Consider the following 19,661-nt stretch of genomic DNA (forward strand, 5'->3'; position numbering starts at 1 on the left):
TTATAATTATAAGAGTACATATATGAATCACTGGCCTGTCAGGAACTTGGACCACTCTTCTCAAAATGTTGCTTTAACTATTTATTTTATTTTGTGCAGCAGCAAGGCGGGAAAACCTTCCATGTGACAAAGAATAGTGTGATTGCCTTCCTGGGAGATTTTTAAAATCTGTATTTTTACTGCCTGGGTAGAATCTTTTTTTCTCCAGCCTTCTTTGAAAACTTACTGGTTTGCCCAGGCAGGGGATCAAGTTTTACTGCTCTGCTTTGACTGCTGCTTACCATTTTGTATGTCCAGTTCTGTTTGTGTTCTTATATTGTTGTGGTTATTGGGGAGGGTGTGTGTTAGCTAATTAATAGATTTTAATCTGTTAATTGAACATCTGAGATTCTGACACATAGGCTGGGCTAGAGCAAAGATCAAATTGCTCCTTTTAATTTATTTTATGGAAATTAGATTCTGAAGCAGGGCTGAGATTTGAGAACTCCTCAGAAAGCCTCTCATCCCATGCTGGGTGGGGCTTTGAGCAACCTGGTCTAGTGGAAGATGTCCTTACCCAGAGCAGGGGTTTGGAACTGGGTGGTCTTGAAGGCTCCTTCCACCATTCTGTGATTCTAAGGCATAGACAGGATTTTCCAATCCAAATCAAAGATTGCTGAGTCTGTTGTTTGAAGCATCCTTGTTGGAGTTCAATCTAGTAGGGACAGATCAATTAAGCTCAGTTAAGGATTGAACTGATTAAGGATTACAACATTTGGATCCATGGAATGGAATTTAAAAAGCTATAGCCCACGCAGGACAAAACTTGGATTGCTGCTCAGAGGTGCTCACAGGGAACTGCCTGTTCCTGTTCTCACAGAGCTCTGCTAACCTCAGGCTAATCTGAAGGGTCACATAAGGAACAAAACTACATATCTATCACAGATACAGGCAACTGTAATGTCTTCTCTAAACACAGAAGTTTTGCTGCTGCTACCTTAACTTTATAACATGGTTCAAGTCCTTTCCCAGAGAAATCTCTACCTGAATTCATTTACCACTTCAGCATCTAACCCTGCATACCCTGCTTTACCAGGATCCTGCCCCAGCTTCAGGGTTTTCACATAACATTGTTTTCTAAGCCCTTCCAATTTCTTTCAGGTTTACTGTTTCATTACCTACTGTCTTTGGTTCATTGCATTTTTCTTTATGAAATTTTGCACTGTACTTGTTTGCTTGTTTTCAGTTCTGTATTATATGATTCCAGTTTTATTTCTTTGCCAGTTTCATGCAAATCAATATATATGATCTCTTTTTGGTGCTTCATTGAAGTCCATATAGCTGAACAGGTGACCTGAGTCTAACTAACTGCAGTTGTAGTGAGTGTGGTTTTTTTTCCCCCCTGTTTTCTGGTGACATTTGTTTCTTTTGCATATGTGTTCCTGAGAAGGAAGGAAAGGTTCTTGCAAGAAGAAACAATCAGAAAATTACTCAGTGAACCTTTCTTCATTTCATTTGATGATCCTCAGCCCAGATACCCTTCCTGCTCTTCCAGTTCCTTCATCAAGACACCCTGTTCTAGTGTAGCTGTTGCAGGGATCCATTCATGCAGGGTTGTTCTGCCAAATACACTTAGAGGGTCATTTGGAGAAAAGTTCAGCTCCATGAGGGCTGATCTTTTTGTTTGTGCAGTTAAGAGCAGACATGGGGCTGTCTCACATTAAAATTTCTTTAGCCACAGAAGAAATATATATATATACGTATGTACTAAACTTCTCTACATGTTCTTTGCTTACAGTGCATTTTAAAATATTTCAAGCAAAAGCAGTGTTGGCCTGTGTTTGCTGTGCACTCATGGCCTTTAGGTGTAATCTTGGCATCAAAACATTGAGGAAGGTTATTCCCACTGTCTGGCATTCACCTTCAGGTCATGAAGCAACACTCAAGTACATAAGAGACAGGAGAATGTATTGTTTAGATAAAATCTTAACCAAGCAACAGTTGCATAAATGGGGACAGGATCTGTCATATGTCATGTTCTGCTTACTGCTCATGTGGGATTCGGTTTCATATCTAGTGCAGAAAAAAACCACAGAAAATGTGTGTTATGAAGTAGCTTCCAAGAATGAACTGTTTGCAGATCCTAACATGGATAGGGAAGTTCTCAGAGCTATCAGGAGGAGAGTGGCAGCTTTGAGAAATAGTTAGTCATGCTGCTTTCCCAAGGAGTGGCTGCCCTGTGCTGAAGTTCTGTGTTGCCTTTCAGAAGCATCAGTTCTTGAGGAATTTCTTCAAGCATGGCAGTGGCTGCAGCCTGTTTTACAGAGGAGCAGATCCTTTCAGAACGTGTTAGAAAGAGTGCCTTGTAGAGGATCCTTGGAGACTTTTCAAAACCTCATGTTACTCAAGTAATGGTAGTTACTTTATGCCATGTTTGCAGCAGTGCAACTGGAATATAAATTTTAATCCCATTCTAAACCCTCTCTTCCTCCCTCTCTGCACCCCAGTCATTTCTTCCTCTGACCACACTGTTTTAGTATCCTTCAGTTTCTCTGACTTGAGAGGTTTGCACTGTAAACATGATGACTGAAATGATTTTGTTATAAATAACAGCCTTCTATTTTTCATTGTTTATTTTTAACTTGATGCAGCACTTGAGAGGGTAGTGATCTGTGTAAAGAGTTGATGAAGCAGATAGGGGAGAATTCTTTTGGTGGCTCTTCTACAGAAGAAAGTGTAGCACAGAATGAAGTCATTTCTTTCTGCACAGACACTTGTTTACTGTCTGCATGTTCCACTATGCCTGAAAAAAATGAACCAGTTGCTGGAGGTCCACTGTGATCACAAGAAGTAAAGAAATTATTCTGGCTTAGCTTGGTGTGTATTCATTATCTTGATTTATGTTATCTCCTCTGACCAGCTGGAGCTTTGTGAAGAAAACTGCTCCACCAAAGTTTTTGGCAGTGGATTTTCTCTGGAGATGAAGCTGGCTAATGATTACCTGTCTCTGAAGTGGTGGATGTCCTTATCAGTTGGCTTAACAAAGCATAATAAAGGGGTCATCAGCCATGCTACTGTTCTGATTAACTTACTGATTCCACTGTCACTAGCAACTGCTTTTGACAGAGAGGATGGCAGACTAGGATCCAAGGTCACTGAAGCTGCAAAAAGCTGAAATAAGAATGATCATATTGCCGTGGGTTCTCATGGTCATCAGTGTGTTTACACTGGAAACAGAAGCCATCTTTTATCTAAGTCTCAGAGGGAAGGAGACCAATGTTCTGCTGCTCAAAGTGCTCCAGCTGTTTGTCTTATGCGGAATGGATTAAACAGCTCAATCATTATAACAGGTCCTAAAACATTCTGTTGATGAAAACAAACATAAGATTGCTGGTTGATAAGAGATATGCCTAAGACACTAATGAGTTCATTAGTCCATGCAGTAAACTTTGGGGCCTTAAGTATTTTTTGGCAAGGAGCATGAAATATAAATTATCTCTTACCAGTTACATAATAATTTTATTTTAAAATATATATATGTCTTATTTGTTACCATTTTGAGAGAAGGATCTTTATGCTCAATGTTATTATTATTATGCTGTTTTCAGTGGCTAAGAAAGGAAAATATACTGAATTCAACAGCCTGAGGAAGATGGGGCTGCTGCTGCTGCTCCATATCCCCAGATCCAACCAGTACCAGGGCTGAAGATGTGTTTCCCATAAGCACACACATACACAATGCCCATGGCAAGTCATGCATATCAGAGAGGCAACAGCTTCATCCCCTCTGCTCTCTAGCCAAGCAGGATGGAGGTCCAGTGCTGAGAGTGTATGTACACATGTGGAGATACATCACACATCTGCAGGGTGGATCCCTCCAGCACACAGGCTCACACAATCTGCCTGGGAGCTCCTTCATCCCAATTTCCCCAGCTGAGCCCCAAGGTGATAGCCCCACTCCAGCTGTTGGTACAGACCATCCCATGTGCCCATGTGTGACTGGCCAGGACTTCTCTTACTCTTAGAGATGGGCAGATGTTTTCACACTGGGAACTGGCAGGGACTTCTAGGGTCCCAAGGGTGACCCTTGTGTACCACTCTGGATTGGTGGTGATGAGCTTTTGATAGGCTGATGGTTCATGTGGTGGCCTTGGCAGTAGCCCACCAGGGTGTTATCCAGGTTTTCCATCCTGCTGTTGTTCTGAGTAACATTAGAGGTGTGTGGAGAAGCTTTTATCACACAACCAAACACAGTTTATGTAATCATCTCACCTTTCTAATGATTAGAATGGACATTTTACCTGTCTAAAAGCTGCATAGAAATTCAAGTTCTTGATTTATTTTTTTCCCAAAGGTTCACTCCTGGAGTGCATTTCTTAGATTAGGATCTACACAAGGAAAATTTTGTTTGTTTCACAAGTTACCCCTAAATTTTTGAAATTTTACTTAAAGCCTTCAGGTTTAAAAAATCTAGTTGTTAGTGGATTTAATGGGAGGAGTGGAGGAGGAAAGAGAATGATGAGAACAGTCCAATAAAATCAGGAGAACACATTCCTTATGACCCCACCCAGTCATTTTACACCTTTGTGCTTATTTGAAAAACAACTTTGTACTTGTCATTGAGGCTGAAAAGTGGAAGGGCACTGGGGAATGAGGCCAGAGAGAAAAGAAAGAAATGAGCCATTATGTGCTTCCTAAAATCACCTGGGTTTGTGTCTTGCCTCTTCAGACAGTAGGAGCAGACCTTGCAGTAACTGTGCTTTTCAGGGTGCATTTGGGAGAAGATGTTTTACATAGAGTGGCAGTATTTCCACCAGCCCTTTGGCTGATGGCTGTCACCTGCATTTGTAAGCTTGAAGACACAAAATATTTCATAGACTTTTTAGCTCATGATCAAACGTGGAAGTCTCTAGCAGAGGACATACTGTAACACAGTACTAGTACTGTCCACCTGTGGTTTTCTGCCACTTAAAGGAATTTGTGTTTCCAAAAGAAAGGGGTTTTGCCCTTGTAAAACAGGCAAGACAATGGATTTGCTGCTGCCTCCCCCATTTCCTTAGGTAGCTCAGACACATTCAGGTTAGATACACGTTAGGAGAAAAAGTGCCTATTAAAGCTGCAAGACTCACATGGTGCACCATTCTTAATGTCTCCAGCTTCTTGCTTTTTCCTCCCCATAGTTGTATTTTGAATCCAAGGAACAGCAGCCAAATCTCTGTTCCTATAAATGTTATGGTTGCACTTTGATTCACGTGATTTGGATCAAAAATTATTGTCCTCTGTAAGAATCAGTGCAGATGGCTTGACAGACCTCCTTTATCAGCTAAGATTGGGAAGAGAAAGTGCTAATTTATTACTGATAGTGTTATAAGTTCGTGTTTGCTTCACTTTTTTTTTTTTTTCTTTAACACCTTCAATTTGATAATAGCAGGAAAGATATAAGACAGGCCTTTATCAGTCAGATAAAGAATTGCCAACTCTTAAGTCTTCTGCATACAGGTTTTACCTACTTCTACTCAACTCTTATCTGGCTGATAAGATTAATGACAGTGTTTCTTACAGCTTTTTAACTTTATTCTTGCCATGAAGTTCAAAGGTTGTTGAAAAGCAGTATTCCACTATCCACCATTGCCTTTCTCTTCCTCTGGATAAAGGTCTGTGAGTTTTCAGAAGTCATTGCAGTAAACTTTCTTTTAATGAAAATGGCAGTTCCTTGCTTTTGCTCTTCAAGCATTCTGAGAGTGAAGGGCAAGGCTCAATTTCTTAGCCTTGGAAAACTGTGTTGCCAGTTGGTGGTGCAGCAAACACTTGGAGAGACATTTGAACCAGTCATGAAATGTTACTATTTTGCTACTCAACAGACAATGTGTATCATCTCTCATAAAGACAAGCATCTCACTCGTGCTCTCTGTGTGCTTTTGCAAAAGAGAGGGATGATATTAAAGACTTTAATTGTTACTGTGCTATCTACAGTGTAGTATTTTAGGTTGCCATCAAGGAACATGCTTATGCAGGGCTCTTAAGATGAAGGTGGTGAAATGACATGGAAAAGAAAGAGTGTGATATATCCAGCAGTAGTTTTAGGTAGATATAGGATCTCTTTTAACTACAGGTGATTTGTTTTCCATGTTCTTGTGTCCACTGTGAAGGTAAAGACAAGATCCTATCATATCCTCCCTCAAGTTACTTTTGTTTTAGCTGTTTCTCATGATTCAGTGCAGTGTAACTTCCTTACTCTGACAGAATCAGAAACATTCAATGTACAGTTTAAAAACCTTCGTATTGAGGGATGGTGAAACTCGGCTTGTGACCTCTGGCATTATTCCAAACTAACTCTTGCCATGATCTGAATAACTGATTTAGAGTTGGACCTTGTTCAGTTAGTCAAATACAGCATTTGTATAATTTATTTTACCATGAAAACCAGAGGCAGGATGGAACTTCTGTTGTTCTGTTTATGCTCATAGTACCTGGAAGAGTTGGAGCTTGTGTACAGAATTGGAGACCTCCAGACCTCTCCAGATCTAGATTTATGTTACAATCTCATGTGGCTCTTCTATATGTTAACCAATCTACCTGAAGCTGAACAAACTCAAAGGTGGAAATTCAGGACCTGAATTGTTTGAGGTTAGCAGGGCACTGTCTTGTGTTGCTGTCCTTTGTAGCAGAAAGAAGGCAGAGTGTGTGTTTTTAAAACCATGGCTAAAAATGTATTGATAATGCATTCTCATTTTTTTGGAGAAGTTTGGCCAAAACCAAGTCATTTAGCTGATTTGGTCTGTGTCTTTTGCATGCAGTTTCAGATTTTGTTCTGATTTGAGTGTATTTTCTGTTTAGGACTGATTAAAATTGCTTCTTAATTTGTGGATAAGGCCAACGTTGCCAGAACACCTCAATTAATTACTGGAGAAGATGGATTCTATGTGAACAATGGCATAAGGGACCGTTATGGAATCCCAGAGTGGTTGAGGCTTTAGGGGACTTCTGAGGATCACAGATTACAACTCCCTACTCAAGAAGGATTGCCTTTATTTCATACAGTAAAGCTGGAGTCAATTTAGAGTGTGCAGTAAATGAAAAATTACAATTTTAGTAAAAATATCCTTTTGTGGCTGACAGCATAGGGAAAGTATTGCTTATGAAATAGTGAGAACTGAAGAGATGCTAGGCTGTGTCAGTTCTAGGAGAGATTACCAAGACCTGAGTGGAAAATTCCAGCACTTTGATCAGAGTGAAGACATAGATAGCAATATTGATATTTTGCTGGTGGTCTGACTGTATTTGCTGAATCGGAATGTTGGGCCAATGATGGTTGGCTTTGTCAGAGTGCTTAGGTAGCAATTTGTTTAATTTCTGCGTGGTAACCCTTTCCCAGAAAAGTATTGATGTTCAGCTGGAAACAGAGCACCCCTGGGTTAGCAGCCTTGGTTGAAGGCAAACACATGCTTAAGTGACTTGCTGGACTTGAGCCCAAGGCCTTGCTCACAGGGATGGCTCTGTTTCCCCCTGCACTCACGTTCTGTCATCGAGTGTGGCACTAGCCAGCATCTCTGCCTAACAGCACAGCAGTCCTGTCACTTTGCTCACAATTGGGAGTGAGCTTCTTGCCCAGGATTTCTGAAAGCGGCAAACGTGGGGCAGTGGAATTAGCAGAGTGTCTTTTAAACATGTTAAGATTTTTGTGGCACTGAATCAGACAGACAAATAGATCTTTACAAGCCTTCTGGCTAGTTTTAAAGCTGGGCACATCTCCCGGTACCTGTTTTAGTCTGTGCAGATTGAGAGTAGCAGTAAGTGGCACATTCATTGAGATAATAACTGTTTAAAAGTAGTGAATTGTGTATCCTCGAGATGCTGTTTGGAAAGAGAAGCTTCTGAAATAGAGAGGAAGGCAGATGAATGGATGCAGGATGCAACTGACAATCTGGAAGAAAGAAGTGGGTTTCTCAGTGTTAGAGTTCTGTCTTTTGAAAATGGACATGCCAGGTTGTGACTAAGGAAGTAACTCAGCAATAAAGGAATCTCCCTCCTGCAGTGGTATATTCTTTAAAAACTGAGAAAAAATCCAGATAAACATGAATACAACCTTCCAGGTTAGTTTCATCTCTTATTTACAAAGAAAATAATGTAAAAGCTTTCATTATACAAGAGAAGCATAAATTAATAGTTTTCATATACTAAAGACTAAGTGTGATTTATTTTCTTCCGGCTGTTACAGACTATCTAATTAGACTGCAATCCCAGTTCTTGCCTCTAGCTTGTTAAAATACATTATTTGAAAGGAAAAGCAAAATCTGAGGTTCAAAAGGAAACCAAACTTATTTTGTCTGCATGCAGATTTTTTGGTGGAGACCGTGGAACTGTTCCTCCTTCACTGCTGCTCTGTGAGATCAACTATGGAACATGCTCAAGAAGAAGAAGTGGGACTTGAGCAAAGGCAGATGTATTGTGTGCAGAGACCAATATACAACCAGGAGCTCCTGCAAGGACAGCTGCACAGGCGACAGAGAACCCGTCAGACTTTAGGGCAGAGGATTGCACATTCTTGTCGGTAGGGGTTTTGTCTTAGCTTTGTGTCATTGGTTGGAAATATTATAATTCTTAATTGATTCATGCACTTAGCCAGTAATATCTTCAAAGAAACCTAAAAGATAAAACCACTAATTCTACTTTGACCATTCAGCAAGACTGGGAAGAAGCTGTGTATGTGCTTTTAATGTTAATGTAGAACTATATTAAAAAATGTTGGATAAATTAGTTGAATTGCCTTCATCAAAATGCAAAAGGAAAATACGCAGCATGGGAATGTGAAGTATTAGTCAGATCACGTGACATGAATTCACAAGACCCAGAAAATATCTGTCCTTCTTCTGTGGAAATACTTATGGCCAAATTTGTGCTTCACATGATCCTTTCACAGAAGAATGGAGATGTGTGATAGTTGTGCAGAAATCTAAATATTGGTCTAATAAGAACTTACTAAAGGCATTCTCTAGATTTTAATTAACTGCCTTGGCATATAAGTATAATGTGGTTAGATGTGAAATGTCTTTAACTGTGTTTCTCTTGCTCCATGGTACCAGGGGATTTAAGGTCTCATTAGCTTTATATTTATCCATGCTTCCTTTGCAGAGTTTTTTTCCATTTCTTTCTCAAACCTTGTTCTGCACGACAACAGAATTGCTTTTCTATAAAATATTCCTGTTTACATGATTTGACATTTGGAGATTAGCTTTGGTTTATGGAATGTTTTCAATGGTAAAGACATTTAATTCTGCCTCAGAAAACTTGTCTGTCCTGAATTAAAAGAAAGTGGATCAAAATCCTCCTTTTTGTGATACAGTCTACCTAACCATGGAGAAGTGTGGATGACTCACACTTTTAGCAACAAGCTTCTTCACTGTGCAATTCAGAAATGCTAACAAATCTCTGCAATTCTCTTGCAATTCCCCTACACAGAAAAGCGTTTATGTGTTACATTTTTAGCCAAGGTTAAACTTAGCACAGTACAATCAAGGTGTGATGCAAGGCAGTACTGGGTAGAGATATGTATTTCCTGGCTCTGTTCATTTGTCATGAGTCAGGGTTTCAAAAGGTTAATAGCTCTGCTGAGAGTCAGGGTCAGTGCTGCTGGCCTCAGTGCCTCTCCTTTCTGGGTGAGGAAGGGTTATGCTCTCAAATAGCCTGAAAGTGGGGCTGTCAGTACTGGTAGGGATAGTAATAAGTACTGGTTAAATTAATAGATTTGCCATGTTTAAAGATTAGGAGTATACAATATTAGGATCAAAAAAGCACACAGCACGCAAATAGTAAATGGGAAAAAGCACTGCAGAGTATTCTGATGAGTGAAAACCACTATCAGGAAGCAAGATTGTTACTAGGAACAATCCCCTGAGAATAATTTGCTTCCTGATAGTGGTCTTTCTTTACTTCCCCTGACCTCCAGTGGGAAGTAAAACTGTTCCAGTCTATGCACATTGAGTTTTGTGCTCCAGTTTTGTTCTCTTCTCTAGTTCTGTAAGGTTTGTCAACAGCACCAACACATGATTAAGGGCTAAATTAACTAGAGGCATAGTTGTTTGTGCTTAAGCATGTCCAGAAATTACTGTCATCAGGAGTCTGAGCCTGCCTGTAAAGGAACTGTTTTCCTGTATAGGGATGAAAGACAATTTTTACAGCCTGTTTGTCCCCTGCTAGTGTCTAACTTTCTTTCTGCTTTGTAATTCCAGATGTACTTCTAAGAAAGCCAAGTCTCATCTTTACAATTTCTTACCAATTTTAAGATGGTTGCCTCATTACCCAGTGAGGAGATACTTATTTGGAGACATTATCTCAGGTATTAGCACTGGGGTCATGCAGCTTCCTCAAGGTGAGTGTACCTCTGGATTTAATTATCTCTTCTTTACTTTTCCTGTGTGTGCCGTTATGGTAGTTCTTAACATCCTGAAACAGGTGCTCCTGAGAACAGGATGTGTATCTCAGGGCTCTCTGTGGAGATCAACATGGATTCTGCAGACCAGCCCAGAATGATGATTCCCTTAAAACTGCAAGTAGTGATATGCACCAAACCCTGAAAGAAGCTCCCTCTCTAATCAGTATCCACAGCTCTCAATGGCAGACTGACCTTTCACAGTTTAAGTGCATGTCCAAACTTTTCCTGAATGCACCATATTATTTTCTGATCTCATTGTCCTGAAAGTCATGGCTTATTTCCTGCAGAGGGTGGCAGACATATAGACATTATGTTTCAGGGAGCAACTGAGGCAAAGTAACCAAACTAAATTTAACCAGAGAAGAACATGCAAGAATTCAAAGACTGATCCCTAAGGCTAGAAGTCACCACTTTACACTGGAACCATAGTAGCAGGCAGCAATTTATGTGGTGGAAATAAATCAAAAGCATCATCTCTAACAAGGCTGAAAGTCTGTAGAAATTTCTAGTAAATTCTTGGAAGTGTCAGCCTAAGTGGAGCCCAGTCCTGAAGCAGGAGCAGGTTCTAGGAAGACAGAGAAATCCAGCGTTCACTATTCTGTGTCCATTCCAGCTCTTGGTGAATGGACCAGTAGAATCTTTTGTTTAGCCCAGCATTTACTATTAGCAGTTTCAGAAGTGTTAGGAGTTTAGAAAGCAGCAGCACTTCTACAGCAATATCATTATGGGGTGCCCACTGCTCTGGGAATGGCAGCTTCACAGTAGCTGCTACAGTCTCAGTAGATTTTTCCACAATGTCTTGGGGTCAAGGAAATTCTCTGATTGGTGCAGAGCCTTGTCCAGAGGGTGTTATAATTAAGCATAAATAAGTTTACTTCTGTGTTGATTTATTTCATATTTGCACTTCACTTAGGCTGAGGCAGGTCTGAAAAAGTCATCTGTAAATCCAAGATTTTAATGGGTGGTAAACAGTTAAAATAATTAAATACCCTAACTTAGGCTCTGCAGATAATTTCTTTATTTCTGTATCTTCCTGGTTTTGTTTAAGTTTTATGATTAGGGTTATTTTTATTTCCACACAGGGAAGCATAAACTTATCTTCAACTGATAGCTAATGTGGTTAACTCTCAGGCATATCTGTCATATTCTAGGCACAAACATTGTCAGTTGTATACTGAAACATAATTAATGTCATGACCTGAAAGAACACTAAAATGTAAGTGGTCAGCAGTGAACTTTGTACTTAATTTTGTGATTCTTGTTAAAAGTAAACATTATTCATTTGGCGCCTGTAGACATGCCCTTAAACTGCTCCTAATCTTTCCCTTTCTAAAAACACAAAAGTTGAACTTTCAATTTTCTGGAATGAAAGTAATTATAGCAAGCATGGCTTCAAAGGAGCCTGGGAATCATTCCAGGCAGAACTACAATGACCACGGTGTTTAAGCCATGGCCTCCTATCAGGTCAATATCTCTTTATTTCCTTGGCACTGACAGTCTCTAAAAATGCCAGTACAAATGCAAGGGAATAAAAGGGTATTCAGATCAGGAACTTCACACAGACCCACCCTCCCAGTTTTGAACACTGATTTTCAGTTCTGGTTACTTGTACTGTTAAGTTCATCATCATGTTAAAGGCCAGACTGTTACAGTACAGGGTGTTTGCTGATGTCAGGAGAGGTACCCCTTGGCTGAGAAAAGATATGTGGGAGGAGTTTCACAAGTACTTAATGAAATGCTCATTTGAGCAAGAGAATCGATGATACCATCAGTCCACTTTTGGTGAGAATATGAATTTTTGGTAAGGACTCAGGTATTGCTTAGGGCTACAAGAACAAGGCCCTGTGACTTACTACACTGCACAAGAGCACTTGGATGGCACAGATCCATTTGGTTTAGCTCTTTTTTTTTTGTAATGTCATGCTTTGTATCCCAATTTAAATTATTAGGGAGAGGTGTTTTTGAGTATCACTGGCTCTCCGTGGTGGGTGAACCATTGCTTCTGTTTGGAATTTGCACTAACCCACAGGTGTTACCAGCCTGCACTTGTGAGAGTGCAGAACCAAGCCAAGCCAGGATGCAGTGTTTTCTCCTTGAGGCCCATTTGTTCTGTTCTGGTGTCAGTTCTCATTAACACAAGCTATGTAGAGCTGTTGTTTTGGCTGGAACTGCTTGGGACAGTTGTGTGCCACATCACATGATGTACACCACTTGCTTGTGAGCCTGGTCCCATGATAAGCACACCCTGAGTCACACGAGGGTGGGAGATCTTCCCTGGTGTCCCTTCGAGCTGTTCCCCCCACAGCTCCACAGTTGTGCTTGCCAGCCCCCACTACAGACAGGAATGATGTGGATTGCATTCCACTGCATGGGACTGGACAGGGCTTAATGACAAAAAGGACTTTGTTTTTGGGAAGGATACCAGGCTGTATAAGCTCTGTGACCTTACAGATTGTCAGAAGTTCTCTGCTTATTTTACATTTTGAAGCATGTTTTGTGGAAACATAAACTGTTGTGTTATCCCAGTCATTCTGGGGTGAGGGAGGAGGAAAGTGTTTGGTCAGTTAGGGGTTGCCATGAACACCATGTCTGATGAGAAAAAAAAGAAAAAGTCAAATATGTCCCACTTATGAGAGTTTGGGTGTTTCTATCTGCAGATGAAAACAAAAGCAACAAAAATCATTTGTTGGCCATTAAGGAGTGCTTGCACCCACAAAGGCAAAACAGATGCACACGTGTACACACAAACACACCTGCAGTGCCTGTAATTAGACTTTGGTTTCCTGACTCAACCCATCATGTTTCTAGGCACTGCCCTAGAGTATTATACATTTTAAAGACTATTCACTGAAAGATCTCCTATTTTTTAAACCTGGGACAAGTCTCTAGATTTCCTGTTAGGTATGTTCAGTTGTAGTAGACTTAAATCCCTTTGCTTCAGATGTTTTATTTTTGTTGTTAACTTATCATACATATTTGTGTCTGTTTTCTAGGTTTAGCCTATGCTTTGCTGGCAGCTGTTCCCCCAGTATTTGGCCTATATTCTTCATTTTATCCTGTTTTTCTGTATACTTTTTTTGGAACCTCCAAGCACATATCAATAGGTATATCTGTATGGATAACTGAAACTCTGTCTGTATGTGTGTATGTGTGTATTTTTTATAAAGCTGTAAAAAATAAAATCAGAGAAGTAGAAAGTGTAGCTGTTTTCCATAAATTAAAATTTAAGTGCATAGGAGAAATGCAAATGTGTGGAACATATGCAGTACTTTTTATTGTTAGTTTATACATTTTACATAGGAAGCAGTAGAAGAGCATCTTGTATCAGATTAGATCTAAAAATGTGTCTTGCAAACTCCTGAACTATGATTTCATTGGTGTGGCTAGGATGAATCTTTAAAGTGCAAAATAGAAACTGAGATCTAAAAAAAAATGATGGTGTTTACCTACTGCAGAGATGTATGTTCACCATCTAACTGGCTTTAATTGTGCTGAGTACTGGAGCAGATATGAGGACTAAAAAATACATTATTAAGATAGAAAACTCTTATTTTAGTTTAATTCTACATATCTCAATAAGAACCACTCCTAAAAAAAAAAAAACTTGCCAAGATTTTAAGCAATTATTTTCCTCTCCCTCTTATTTCAGGTACCTTTGCTGTGGTTAGTATGATGGTTGGTAGTGTTGCTGTGAGAGAAGTGCCTGATGAAATGATTTGTCTGGACTCTAATACTACAAATACTACAGATATCCTTGAATTTTACAGTGCTAGGGATGCCAAGAGGGTGCAGGTAGCTGTGGCTCTCGCCTTTCTTTCAGGACTTATCCAGGTATGTGCTCACAGTTTGCTGTAGGAGCAGCTGCTGCTGCTGGACTTGCAGGGGGTGCTGAGGGACAGTGGTTGTAACCAGACTTGTGCTTCTGCACTGCTCTGTGTGGGACACAGGCTGCTTTATGGCAGTCTCATCACAGAAATGGGGATGTATTGGAATATGAATCCCAATATTACCAGTTAGATTGTGTCTGGGCTGTTCTGTCCCTTGCTGCTGGGCCAAAGGCGGCAGCTGTGGTGTTTCACCCCAGAGACACCTTTGGATGGCTGCAGGTTGCAGCTGGGCACTGAACAAGTCCAGGCTTGTTAGGAACCCCATTACCTCAGGAGAGAAAGCTTCAGGCTATGGTGAGGAGGAAGGAGACAGATTCTGTCAGAGGGTTAATATCCAGAGGTTTATTCCATGGTCACAGAGGTCTGAATCTTGGTAACAGCTCCAGCAGAATCCTGACTGCATGGCCTGATTGACCTTCTAAGCACCAGGTGGAGGGGGAGGGAAGGGACAGGTGAGCCACCAACCAGGTGGGAGGGGCAGGGTCTCAGGGGAGGATGACACCCAGACAGGCTAATGACCTCTGGGCATAGGGGCATCCTTTGAACTTGACCAACCACACTTAACATTCCTTGCTGGAATGTTAAGCCTGATTGACAGAACTCACTCAGCAAGGGGGTGAGGGGGAAGGGAGAGAGGTATTGGCACACCTGGGGAAGGGACCCAGAAGTTTAAAACAGGATATTACAACACACTGCAACAGGGATGGATGCATTGGAGGCAGGGCTTTATTGGCATCTTAGCTGGATTGGGAAAAAAACAAGATTTTTCCCCTTTTCATTTTTTCCTATCCCATCAGAAAAACTCAACTGACATTCTCTAATCTGTCCATAAATGCATGCAAACAGTGCATAGATACATACATACCCATATCTCACACTGGACCTGCCAGTGGCATGAAAGATGGGGTGCATTGATGGCAGCTTACTTTAGAAAAGCCAAGTTCAAGTTTGCCTGATCTGGCTTGGGCATTGAGGAGAGGAGAGGGGGTGTGTGCATGCTATACCCAGACTATAGTGGGATGGTTGACCCTTCTCTTTTTCATTAGTTGTGTCTAGGTTTCCTTCGGTTTGGATTTTTGGCCATCTACCTGACGGAGCCTCTGGTGCGAGGGTTCACCACTGCAGCTGCAGTCCATGTCTTCACTTCCCAGCTGAAATATCTCCTTGGCATCAAGACTAACCGCTACAGTGGGCCCCTCTCTGTTGTATATGTGAGCAGCTGCACTTACTGAGCATGCAAATCCTGCATCTAGTTCCTAAGCTTTTCTGCCTGGTTTTGTGTATTATTTGGCACTAAGTAGAATAATCTTCAGTATTGAACACAGGTCATTAAGTGCCATAGTAATATATCAATATCTGAAAGTGCAGCCCAAGAGTGACTTGATAGATTCACACAGTCTGAGATTTGTGATGGTGTTCACAGGGGTCCCAGGATAAGGGAAGAGATGAGAATGTTGACTCCATGTTTCAGAAGGCTTGATTTATTATTTTATGATATATATTATATTAAAAGTATACTAAAAGAATAGAAGAAAGGATTTAATCAGAAGGCTAGCTAAGAATAGAAAAGAATGATAACAAAGGCTTGTGACTGACCAAGACAGTCCAGACAGCTGGACTGTGATTGGCCATGAATTAGAAACAACCACATGACACCAATCACAGATGCACCTGTTGCATTCCACAGCAGCAGATAATCATTGTTTACATTTTGTTCCTGAGGTCTCTCAGCCTTTCAGGAGGAAAAATCCTAAGGAAAGGATTTTTCATAAAACATGTCTGTGACATGAGATGGGCAGATTTCGGGATTCTGCTGAATGCAGTTTCATAATATGAAGGAATATTGTTCATTGAAGCAAATCTCTTGTGCCTTGGAGGGAAATGTGCTCCTGAAATGCTTCACTGTAAATCAGGCATGTTCTGCAAAGCTAGGAAATGTTGCTCTCAGAATCTTTCCACTCTTAAGTGGAAGAAAAGGGGAGATCTCAGATGTCTGTGAAAGGGAGGATCTCAGATGTCTGTGAAAACCTAAGCTTTTGGGCAGATTGATGGCTCAGCAATAATGAAGCTTCAGGATTTCATCTACATGTAGGTTGCAGAAAATGCTTTGTGGGAATCTTTTTGTATGTTTGTGCAGATAAAACAAACCTTTTGCAAACAAGTCTGCATTAATGATTAATTCCAAAATTTGCTGTTCAGTTCACAAAACTGGGAACCAGTCATACTAATTGCTAAACAAATAGAAGGGAAGTTATAAATTCAAAATGCATACTACCTGAACATCTTGAATTGATATAACATCTTGACAGTTGTAGCAATTTTCAATCTGCATAAGGAAGAGTATGTTTCTTTCAAATACCTCTCCAGAGGTTATTTATTTATTTTAATGCAGTGGATTAAGGAGGAATAATCAGTATGGGCAATTATTCACTCTCTAGCAATTTGTGTATTCCAGCAGTTTTTTTTTCCTAACACTCTTTTAGAAGGCATTTTCAATTAAAAGGTATTTGGAATAATGGCCAGTTCAGCAGCATTGCAGGATCATGGTTATTTAACCATATTGTTATGGCAACCTCAATGGTTCTATCAGCAGCTTTACTGTTTTAGAATAGTTTATGCAGCTCTAAGTAAATGTGACTTGCCAAAGAATATTTAAAGGTATTAGAAGGAGTTTGCATTTATTACTTTCAGGTAGCTGCCACTGAAGAATATGTGTGAAAATGTTAAGGATAAGAGACATGGTTTAGTTTAGATTTTTTACCCCATTAAAGTTTTTTCTCCAAATTTTTGCCCCCTTTAAGGAACACTGATATTGTAAATGATTCAAGTGCATTTCTCTCACTGAGATACTCTAGTCTTCTGTGTTTTGTAGGAGCAATGGGTATTTTGGTGAGGCCTTCATTCACTGTGGTTATAAATTTACAATGAAACCACAGCTGAAAAGCAATGTATAATTTGCTCTTCTGTGACAAACCTCCATGAAGATTCTATTTTCTTAAGAATAATTATGATGCTTGTGGTATGTTACAGAGCCTGGTTGCCGTGTTTTCAAATATAACAACCACCAATATTGCTACAATGATTGTTGGGTTAACGTGCATTGTTCTGTTGCTGATTGGCAAGGAGATCAATTTCCGCTTTCAGAAGAAGCTCCCAGTTCCTATTCCTATGGAGATCATTGTGGTAAGCCAGTTGGGAAATTCTATGGCTAAATTATGTAGCTGTTCTAAAGCTGTAGAAACTGTCTCATGTTCTGTCTTCTATCTGAGCCTGAGAGTAACTTCCATTGAATATAATTCATTTGAGCCTTGATCCAATTGAAGGTTTGGATTCTCTTAAAATTAAGAACTGGAATGCCCATATGGAGAGCATAAAGTCACAAAGAAGGGTGGAAAAACAAATAAAACACCCCCAGTCCCTTATAGCAATGGGTAGATACAAAACCCTCTCTATCCAGGAGTTTGGGCTCCTGACTGATTCCCTGCAAGACAATGCAGAGTGTCTGAAGTGGCATTTCCTACTTGGAGTCCAAGAGTGCCATTTCCCCCATGGAGTCTAAGACCTCTGAACCCTTTCCTGAAGGAAGGTGCTTACAGATGCCTGTGAGATGCCTGCAGAGGTTCTGCAGGGCTTGCTTGCTTTTTGAAATGCAGTAGCAGAAAGTAGAGCAGGAACCATCAGGACTTAATACTTTTTCCTTTCTCTGTTTCTGAGACTGATAACTGGCTGCAGCATTGATTCTCTTTCAAACAACTATTCTAAAATACCTCTGTAAAACAGACTGTCATACTACACACAAAGCCTACAGCTCAGACAAGCTTTTTTCTGTAAAAGTTATTTGATTTAAAAATGAGTTCTCAGATTACTATAGATCTCAAAAAACCTGCACATAATGGAGTCAAGAAAGGAGATAATTGAAGGTATGGGCACAATCTAGATAGAAGGAATAAAGAAAAGGGATGCTGGTGAGAGATGAGTGAGATGTGTAATAGGGTATGTTTTGATAGGCAATAGCAAAACAATGTTCCTTTCTTTGCTGTTGCATCAATTCTCTTTACAGGTAACAGGCTATGCACGTGCAAATAAGTCAGTGCACACAGGCAGGAGTGTCCTTGCATTTGATTTTTCCAATACACTCATTTGCCTGAGCTTGGCTTAGGCAAAGGGAATTTGAGTGATTCATATCATACCATAGCATGTTCCATTTAACTTTTTACAAAAAACTATAAAATCAGGGTGAGTTGGACATGATGAAGGGAAAATCATGATACTTCCTCCTTTTTGTCTGTTTTTTAGCCCCTAACTCATAGAAAACTGACTGACAGTAAATGTAACCCCTTGTGTTTATTAATCGTAGTCAGCCAACCTTTATATCTCTTCAAGTGGCTTTATCTCTTTTTAGATAATGTTTACAAATGTGTTTGTGGATTTTTAGGTCATTATTGGCACAGGAGTTTCAGCTGGAATGCATCTGCATGAGTCATACAAAGTGGATGTTGTTGGGAATATTCCTCAAGGGTAGGGATGATACATTCTTATTAAGACCGTGTCTTTTCTGTATTGCTTATAGTTCTTACCATATTAATTTATAAATCTTAATTTCATCTCCAAGGTTACGTGCACCAACCATTCCTGACATTGGGCTAATCCCAGCAATATTTGTGGATGCAGTGGCAATTGCAATAGTTGGATTTTCAATGGCTGTATCAATGGCCAAGATCTTTGCCCTTAAACATGGTTACACCATCGATGGGAATCAGGTAAAATTAGCAGAGTTGATTTGTTGAAAATTCTCAGTAGCACCTTTGTTATATCATTAAAGTAGGGTGTGATATTGGCAAAAATGAGGATTTCTTCAATAGTGGAATCGAGCCGAATTTTTGACAGCCTACACATTTAAAGGCCAGGAATTAATGTAAGTTCTTCTTCTGGCTGTGTTTAAAAAACCAGTTTCACTTTTAGCTTCATTTTGGGAAACCTGCTTCTGCTATACTTGGACATATGCATGGCTATTAATTTTTGGGACAGGCATAACTTGGCCATACTGTCCTGATGAGCAGCTGCATTTTCTCTGCTTTCTGTAATAGAACAAAGCACAGAGGTCCCATATGATAAATACAGTATCTTATGTGTCAAAGAACTCTTGTTCTAGAGTTCAAAAATTCCAATTATGTTTTATATTTTCTTTTTATTCTCAGCCATTGCAAATGGGCAATGTTTTCTGGGGCAGCAATTGGCCCTGTCTGTACTTGGCATTCTGAGTATGATTTGAGTGATGAGGACTGTGTTTAGGACTCCCTAAAAATAAAATAGGTGTCCTCCTCACCTACTCTGGCCTTCCTGTGCAGTTTAGAATCAATACT

General features: G+C 40.1%; 1 protein-coding gene across 2 annotated transcripts in view; it reads left to right on the forward strand.

Annotated features, from left to right (window-relative positions):
• The window catches only part of SLC26A5 (solute carrier family 26 member 5), a 34,310-nt gene that overhangs the window by 3,211 nt on the left and 11,438 nt on the right, over positions 1-19,661 (forward strand). For both annotated transcript variants that reach the window (XM_063155548.1, XM_063155549.1), the window contains exons 3-10: positions 8,317-8,530; positions 10,209-10,348; positions 13,405-13,515; positions 14,061-14,242; positions 15,345-15,509; positions 17,329-17,481; positions 18,734-18,816; positions 18,911-19,058. In XM_063155548.1, the coding sequence (XP_063011618.1) occupies positions 8,376-8,530; positions 10,209-10,348; positions 13,405-13,515; positions 14,061-14,242; positions 15,345-15,509; positions 17,329-17,481; positions 18,734-18,816; positions 18,911-19,058 (1,137 nt within the window). In that variant the 5' untranslated portion in view covers positions 8,317-8,375. The remainder of the gene's footprint in view (positions 1-8,316; positions 8,531-10,208; positions 10,349-13,404; positions 13,516-14,060; positions 14,243-15,344; positions 15,510-17,328; positions 17,482-18,733; positions 18,817-18,910; positions 19,059-19,661) is intronic.

This window comes from Melospiza melodia, chromosome 4 (genome assembly GCF_035770615.1).
Source record: "Melospiza melodia melodia isolate bMelMel2 chromosome 4, bMelMel2.pri, whole genome shotgun sequence".
Classification (NCBI taxonomy): Eukaryota; Metazoa; Chordata; class Aves; order Passeriformes; family Passerellidae; genus Melospiza; species Melospiza melodia.